Here is an 8,402-nt window from a genome sequence, read left to right as displayed (position 1 = left end):
TTTACATAAATATGTTTTTTTTTTGTTTAAAAATTAAAAGAAGGAGTTTATGTTATGCGTACCTTAATATACTTCATCATTTCTGTCTACTATTCATATATAGATGGCGCTACAAACAACCACTATCTACAAATGTCAAACAAATTTTCATTAATTACAAAGCGCCGGCGCGATTAGTGCAAATATCTGTTAAACATTTAATTTGTTTAAAAATTCATATGGTTTAATTTCGTACATAATGAGTATCTTTCAAGGGACAGAAAGCATACAGGTCAACACAAGTATTGATCGTGCTGCAGAGGAGGAGGCGTTAGCCGATCAAAGACGCCGCGAAGAAGAGGTTTGCATGAAATAAAATTAAGATTTGTTCTTACCTTTAAYGATATTTAACAAATTATTTATAGTTGGGAAATTTATTGCAAAATGCTTTTGATGATTTAGAGGAAGATGAGACTACAGTCGACTCAACTACAAACTTTCATTCACACTTGAATGATGAACCTCCAACGCACCCAAAACAAGGACATCCACAATTGCAAAACAATAATATTCACGCACTAAATCTGCCGCCAGCTGCATTTGATGCAGAGGTGCATCAATTAAAAATGTTACTTGAATCGCGGACACGCGAGTCGGAACATTTTAAAAAGTTAGCCAGTGAGGAACAAAAGAAACGTGATGAGCTACAAAAGCGTTTGTGTATAGCCGAAGCCGAGTTAGATCGCGCATTRGCGAGTAAAAAGAGTACACATGAATTGCTTGTGGAATGTAAAGAAAAGTGTTCAAATTTAGAAAATAATATTAGTAAATTGCGTAGTGAGAAAAAATCACTTGAAAGTGAACATAACATAGTGCTGGGCAAATTGGAAACCACACAAATGCTTCTGAGCGATGTGCAGCAAAAGTACGATATGGTGGAGCGGGATTTGGGCAAAAATAGTCAACGCAATGCCGAATTGCAAAGGAAACAAATGGAAGAAAGACATAGAGCCGAAATGGACGTTATGCAACAGCAAATGGAGCAATTAGTTTGTAAGTTAGATAAAAAAACGAGCGAAATGGAAAGTTTACATGCACGTTATCTGGCGCTGCAAAGCAGTCATGAAAATATGTTAGTCGAGAAATCTGGCAAAATTAACGACTTGAATCATGCCTTAGCTGAAGCACAAAGAACTTGTGAAGAATTTAGAGCGCGGCAGGACTATCAACAGGTATGTTTAATGATAAAGCTACATAATTATAAATTATACCAGCCCTCTTCTCTAGGAAAATATGCGTTTGCAAAAATTTATAGCCAGTCTACAGGAACAAATTAAAACTATGGAGAAAACTATAAATTCATTAACCCAGCGTTTGGAGCATACCACAGCCGAGCTGGATGTGATGGATAGTGTGCTGCATCAACACAATCAAGAAGATACACCTGGCCGTCTAAGTCAAACTCATGGCAAAGTAGTGGGTAGCACGCCGTTAACTACCACAGATCGTTTGGGTAACCTTAAAGATGAACTCTATCGTGCGCTCTCCAATATAAAAGGCAAGCGCGATGAGATACGACGTCTACAACAAAATCTTGATGAAAAAATGGCAGAAAATCGCACACTACGTGAGGAAGAAAACAAAGCATTGGTACAAATTTCCACACTTAAGGAGACAAATTTGAGACTTGAGACTCGTCTTAAGCTGCTTGAACAAGAGAACGAAGAGCTATGCATCAAAGCGGCAAACAGGCATAATAATACCAGTAACAACAGTACTAATATTGAAGCACTGCAGCAGCAAATGAATGTCGAGAAGCAGGCGCTGCTAGAGCAATGCGCGCGCTTTGAAGCGGAGTGTAAAAATCATGAGCAGGAGCGTAAAAAGTTGGATGTGCAATTACGTAATGTCGAAGTTGATTTGGAGGAACTTAAACAGGAGCATGAGAGCATGAAAGTTAACTATGAGCAAATAATGAAAGAGAATCAAAATCTGCGCAGTCGCACAACAGCGGATAACATGCGGCTGGAGTTGGAAAAACACAAATTCCTGCTAAAAGATGCGCAAGCCGAATGTGATCGTTTAAAGAATCTCTACATTGAGATATCTAATGCAAAGGAAGCGATGGGTTATGAGTTGGAAAAATTACGTAACACAGATAACATTAAAGAACTGCAAGAACAACGCGAGAAGGTAGCCAATCTTCAACGAGCGCTACAATTAGCCGAGGTAAAGTCATCCGAATTGACGAAAATACTTGAGACTGAGAAAATATGCCACGAGCGCGATATGAAGTCACTGAAGGAACGTTGGGAGAAAGAGAAGACTGCAAACCACAAAGCAATCAAGGCAGACAGTTCAAACAACTGTAGCAAATGCATAGATTATATGTCTGAAATAACGAAGGTAATTAATTAACTATACTTTGAAGAAAAAATTKAAATTTTTTAACATATTACTTGTAGTTCGAAATACAAAACCTTAAGCTAAGCAATGTTAACTCAATTAATAAAAAGGAAATCGACGATCTTACGCAGCAACTGGAAGAATCTAAGAATATCATAGCAGAACTCAACGAAAAACTGAAGCTCAGCGAGCAGCAGGAGAAACTCATACGAGAACTKAAAAATAAGGCCGCTCGCTTCGAGGAGTACATAAAGAGCCATAGTAGTGCATCCGAGCCGGGTAGTGCAACGACATCCCCGCTGAAACAAAAATCCAACGACGAAAGTGCCAAACAAGAATGTAAACGTCCTCCCGTTGCCGAAACAAAACAAATTGAATCACGTATACGTGACGAAATGGCAAAACTTTTTGCTGGTGAAATAAAACGCTTCCAAATTAAGCTMCATCAAGTTGAAGAGAAAAATATATGTTTGCAACGCGAATACCAAATTGTGAGCAACGAACTGCAACAACGCACCACCGAGGTGGAGCTGCTGAAACAAGCCATACTCGCAGAGCGTGAACATATGGAGGATATACTGAAGCAGAAAGACGCTGAAGCGCATGAGATGATTGAAAAGCAAACCGCAATATTGCATAAATGCCGCGATGAATTGTTGGCCAAAAATCAGCGCGTCACACAATTGTCCAAGGAGTTGGAAGAAAGGCAAGTGCAAATAGAAGCTGAGCGTCAATCCATGAAGGCTGTGATGGCGCAATGGGAGGATCAACGCAAGCATGTGGATGATATTGAATCGGAGTGGAAGGATAAGGTGCAGTCGCTGGAACGAGCACAAGAAAAAGCTTTAGCGGCTTGGCAAAAGAAGTACAATTCAGCTAAGCATACAGCCGCGAATTATAAGGTAATTATGTGTAAACTTGTCTTGAAAAATCGACAACTGCATTGGTGCAGACATTGCAGGGCCCGCGTACCAAACTTTCCATACCTATAGGACGTTTTCCGAGCATTTTCCAAGCAGAAGCTTTTATTATAAATCAGTACGAAGAAATAAATCTGTAACGCAACTATCGCAATGAAAGGGAGCCATACCAGGCGGCACTTAAAATAATTTCAGCTTAAATCGCAGTAGTGTATAGAACGACTAAACAGCCATATACTAAGAATTACCGCACTAAACGGGGTTAGATCTCCAAAAGCAGCCATTGGATAAAATCYGGGTCAGTTCCGGTGCGTAGAACCGKCTGTTGTGTGAACTTCCGATCTCGTCGAAACAAAGCTTTTCCTGGGCCTACCGTTAGATGAAGTCGACGACAACTTATCTAATCCTTACCATCCTAACGGGAATTAGGTACCCGTTACAACAACTGAACAGCCTATGAGTCTGCAACTTAATGGCCCTTTTCTGGTGTCTAATCACAAAGTAGTAAACGTGAATGAACTGGAAAACGAGTTTGCCAGCTCTGCAGATACTTCCAGGACGGCGGTACCGAACCCTGTACTGCGGGTATTATTGGCATTAGATACTGATGACCGCAGCCTCAAGAAGCAGCTTTTAAATATGGGTCTAGCTTCTTTGACAAAACKGTCGATTTTGCAACCTAGAGCAAACCTCCGAGCACTTGATTCTAGACTGCARAACTGTCTGCAGACGCAAGATAAAGGCCCTTAAAAGTATATATCCGAATAATGAGTGCCTGATTTTAGCAGGGTGCCTATGAGCGACGGAAGGGCACAATAGACCTTGGTAGCAGTGCAAAGCTCATGTTATTTCTATCTATCAAGCTGCACTAAAAACTTAAAATTATTTGAAATCGTACACGTTGAACTTAGTTTAGTGAGACCTCACAGGGAAGCACCGTAAACCTATTGACCGCTTAGTTTCAAGCGCCCTTTCGATCTCCCTATCGTTCCCACAACAGTATGGTGTACCTAACAGGAACGGACCCGCGATTTTGTTCAACCAAAAACTCTCAACTCGACAGGATTCCTTCAAATTATTTGTTATTATATCTGTCTATGTTTTTGAAATATAAAAATTTCCAACATTTTCCATTCCGTTGCCTGTTCCAGCGCTATGCGGAAGACAAAGAAGCGCACATGTTACGTGAGTACGAACGTCTTAAAACAGAATATAATGCATCGCTGACCAAGATCGAAATACGCATGAAAGAGGCACTGGARAAGAAGAATCGTGAGGTTAGCATTTATATTGAAAAGCCAGTGGGGACACACTACTAAAATCATTTTCTTTTTTTTTCAGATGAAGGACGCTACGACCGCAATTGAGAAACAACTCGAATTAGGCTACGACAAAGAAAATAGAAAGAAGAATTAAATGCAATCTTAAATGACAATAGATACGAATAGTCCATATCGTATGTTAATTAATTATTTTTATTGCTTATGAATCAACCAATTTGTTTATTTTAGACTTAGAAAAATAATAATGACTGCAATTTGTTTATTTTGCACTTTTATAAATGCAGTAAATAGCAGAGCATGTAAATAATCAGCGACATTAATTAAATTTACAAAATCAAATATYATCGACTCGACGTTAAAGGCAAATTTAAAGTAAATTAAATATACAGCATAGTCATAAAGTGGTAAGTACTAGTYGCTAAATTAATTACTATTTTTTTGCTTTTATTTTCTGACTTCTGACTTCTGACTCGAAAAATTTCTCCCAAGAAGCCTGCAATTTTTGAAAACAAYTATCGATTTCTGCTTTTGTAATACCCAAACCGGCAGCCATTGTTAGATAAGCAGTTAGCGTTGCTGAGTGATGTGAGCCCCAACCTATGGAAAGACAGAACAGTGTAAAATTTAATACAATAATATTATTTTTTTTATATGTAATCGATTACTAACTAATAAATTCGTGCCCTTCAATTTCCCGGCGATCTCCTACMGCCACGACGCGTGCACCCGAAATACCGCGCGTATACAACATTGAGCCGAATTTCGTTAGTTCTATKTTGGCGTCTTGAAATTGTCTCAAACTCATAGCCAGCGATATTGGATTACCTTTTGCTTCCAACAATATTTCTCCATGACTTATGGCAAATTCTTGCATGCGCATGCGTAAATATTCAAAATTTGCCTTGCGTTCCTTCACTAAATTCAAATAACCATTGCGGCCCAATGACAAAAGTGTCATAAATACGTCGAGCGTTTGAGCCGATGAAGCGCGTCCGGGATATGCCTTGGCCACATTGCGTACCAACTGCTCATCGAAGCCCGCAATGATTGCACCACCAACTGGTACTAARAGATTTTTATCTGTACTCTGCACAAACAAATCCACACGTCCCAGACGTTGTGCTTGTTCCAGTTGATGTGTGAGGTATGTGCTTTGTAAGCCGTAAGCATTATTGACAACATGTGGCAGCGCATGTTGTGCCGCCAATTTTGCCACATTAATGATATCATCAGAATTTCGTGGTGCAAAGCAGCTAGTTGTTGTACAAAAGCAAAGTATATTCTCTTCCCCAATTGCCTTAACATTTTCCGCAAATGCTTGCAAATCCGTAGATAAACTACCGTTATCATTTAGTTGTGGCTCCACAATTACTGGTTTGAGTCCTGCTGTAATTATACTTTTAAAACAGGATTTCTGATCAATACGTGACCATAAAACGTATTTAGCTGCTGGCTTTTGTTGTCGCAGCGTCAGTAGGCATAGGAGCAGGGACATGCCGGTAGCAAGTGGCGCTAAAAAGCAGCTCCGACAACTGCGCACACCCATTTCATGGATTAGATCGAGTAGCATTGCATTTGTTAGATTAGCCATTAGCGTAGAGCCAGCCGCTTTCGGTTGCGCTTCCAACAAATCACCCGAACGTCCAATGCCATGGCCGAAATTATAATGGCGTCGTTCAACGAGCGCTAAATCAGTGTATATATGTGCATACATATATTAGAACATAATTCACATATTTATTACTTACAACATGCTATGCGSGCTTCGCGTTCACCAACTCCCGATTTTTTGGGGAAGTTATTGCTGTCGAGCAGTGATAGTTGCTGCACCAGCTCCTCGATAAGTGTTTCTGTCCAACCATTCAATGGTAGTTTGCGCTGTAGGTTATAAATATTTTCCTATGACTAAGCGTTGCATTTATTGTTTAGTTTATTTACCTTTTCTAGCAGTTCGTTCTTTTCAGTGTCTCTACTTTTCTGTGCATCTTGCGCAAGTTTTAGAWAATTTTCAGGCACTAGTTTCCTACTTATGTTGATTTTTCTAAAATCCATTGGAATTTACGTTTATCACCAGGCAGGATCATAAGTTATAGTAAAGTAGTTAAAAATCACATTTGATGCTTTCTCAAATGTTGTTTGTTTTCTTTAATTATTTTATGTGTCTAATTGGTTGTATATCTTCACTAGTAGTGTGTAATGCTTATTGRTTTGTTTACATTTGATCAGCTGAGCATACCGCTTCTAGAGTGACCAGACACCAGTAACCAGTAAATTATTGAAAAAGTATCTACCACCATGAGAATAATCCTCTAAGTTGTCCCTTTATATTGCAAAAATTCTTTCATTTTGAAATAAAAATAATCTTTAATTATTTCCCTTAAAGTTCATCTAAATWATTAGCTAAGAGTTAGTTTATACGTGCTTTTCACCACACTTAAAARTACCTTAAAATCTAATAAGAATCCAATTTCGAATCAGATTTGCTGCGTTTCCCCTTTCATTTGTGACATCCAACGGAGTCTGTTAAATCGATCTCCAAACGGTTAATCGATTACGAAAACCCATTTCATGAAAGAAACTCTTTCGAAGTTTTTTTTTATTGTCTGTCCGTGCAAGCAATAATTTGAGACATTTTGCAGATGGACAGAATCAGACCATTGTCACCACGCTTACGAAACGCTTAAAAAGTGGTATAACTATGTAAGTAAAAAATTAAGATAAAAATGTGATATYATATTTGTTATACATTGTAACAAAAAAGTACCCGGAAATTGTAAATAAAAAACTCAATATAGATTTATTCAACAATATTTACTTTGTCGCTTATAAAGTAATCCCCACCAACACTTATGCCAATGATTTTTCCATTCTTTGAAACACTTTTCATTAACAATTTTTATTATGGCCTTCAGCTCCTTCATCGAATTTTGTTTTATATTCTCGATCGACTCAAAACGCGTTCCATTCCGATGACTGTTGACATSTTTTCAAGCTCATGCCTCGTCGGCAGTTATTTTGCTTTCCAGGAATGTGAGATCGGAATTCGCAAGATCAAGACCTTTTTGCGGTTCTCGTTTTGGAAAAAATTCAGCTTTATCAGGACGAGTCGAACAAGAATGTGTTTCATACCTAAAATCATTTGAACTGACTCGCGGGAATTCTCGAGCCCTCTTGCCATCTCTCTAACACTTGCCTGACGATTTTCAAGCACCACATCCTTCACTTTTTTAATATTTTCATCGGTTGAAGAGATTAAAGGTTCGTCTAGAACGAGGCATGTCTTCAACGGTCTCTCGACCGATTTTGAAAGCTTTGTACCACTCSTAGGCTTGAGTCTTTAATAAARCTGAATCACCGTCTTATTTGGCATATTAATTAAGGGCASTCCTACCAACTTTTCAAATATAATTTTCCCGGAGAATTTAATAACAAATTACGGATGCTTTTTTGTAGCAATGTTTGGCATCGAAGTATCCCACCAACATCCAAAATGTATTCAACTAAGCTTGCCGAGAACAWGTCTTTCTACCATCCCCTTATATAGTTTGAAAATGAATGAAATCGTATGATAATGAAGCCTACTACCCATAAAACAGTTACGTTAAAAAATATTAACAGTACGATAACTCAGTGTTTTCTGCAACACGCTAGAATTAGAGGTGTTACAGAAGGCCTCCATAAAAATCAGTGTAAAAGTTCTATCCCCTTTTTGTTGAAATTTAGAAACTTAGGAACTAATTTACTAATATTAGCYAAATTCGATACATAATACCAAGTATGTGAAACTCTGTGCCTATACAGGGTTTGTCCGGAA

At 38.5% G+C, this 8,402-nt stretch overlaps 2 protein-coding genes across 3 annotated transcripts; one reads left to right on the top strand and one right to left on the bottom strand.

The window, feature by feature from the left end:
* Positions 1-172: 172 nt before the first annotated feature.
* LOC108969508 (myosin-13) lies at positions 173-4,927 on the top strand. 2 transcript variants are annotated; one of them, XM_018934261.1, is made up of 7 exons: positions 173-340; positions 405-1,211; positions 1,267-2,385; positions 2,445-3,287; positions 4,457-4,582; positions 4,647-4,761; positions 4,817-4,927. In XM_018934261.1, the coding sequence occupies exons 1-6, from the start codon at positions 239-241 to the stop codon at positions 4,719-4,721; spliced, it is 3,072 nt and encodes a 1,023-aa protein (XP_018789806.1). In that variant the 5' UTR covers positions 173-238; the 3' UTR covers positions 4,722-4,761; positions 4,817-4,927. The 2 variants fall into 2 exon arrangements, with proteins under 2 accessions (XP_018789806.1, XP_018789805.1); XM_018934260.1 differs by having other exon boundaries at positions 4,647-4,927.
* An 82-nt stretch (positions 4,928-5,009) lies between these two features.
* On the bottom strand, positions 5,010-6,759 carry LOC108969509 (O-phosphoseryl-tRNA(Sec) selenium transferase). The gene is made up of 4 exons (XM_018934263.1): positions 6,527-6,759; positions 6,337-6,466; positions 5,258-6,274; positions 5,010-5,185 (listed from the first exon to the last, which is right to left on the bottom strand). The coding sequence occupies exons 1-4, from the start codon at positions 6,638-6,640 to the stop codon at positions 5,019-5,021; spliced, it is 1,428 nt and encodes a 475-aa protein (XP_018789808.1). The 5' UTR covers positions 6,641-6,759; the 3' UTR covers positions 5,010-5,018.
* Positions 6,760-8,402: the final 1,643 nt, after the last annotated feature.

This window comes from Bactrocera latifrons, unplaced genomic scaffold, assembly GCF_001853355.1.
Source record: "Bactrocera latifrons isolate USDA-ARS-PBARC rearing strain unplaced genomic scaffold, ASM185335v1 scaffold_254, whole genome shotgun sequence".
In the NCBI taxonomy this organism is placed as follows: domain Eukaryota; kingdom Metazoa; phylum Arthropoda; class Insecta; order Diptera; family Tephritidae; genus Bactrocera; species Bactrocera latifrons.
Note: the sequence above shows the minus strand (reverse complement) of the source record. Positions and strands in the feature narration are given on the sequence as shown.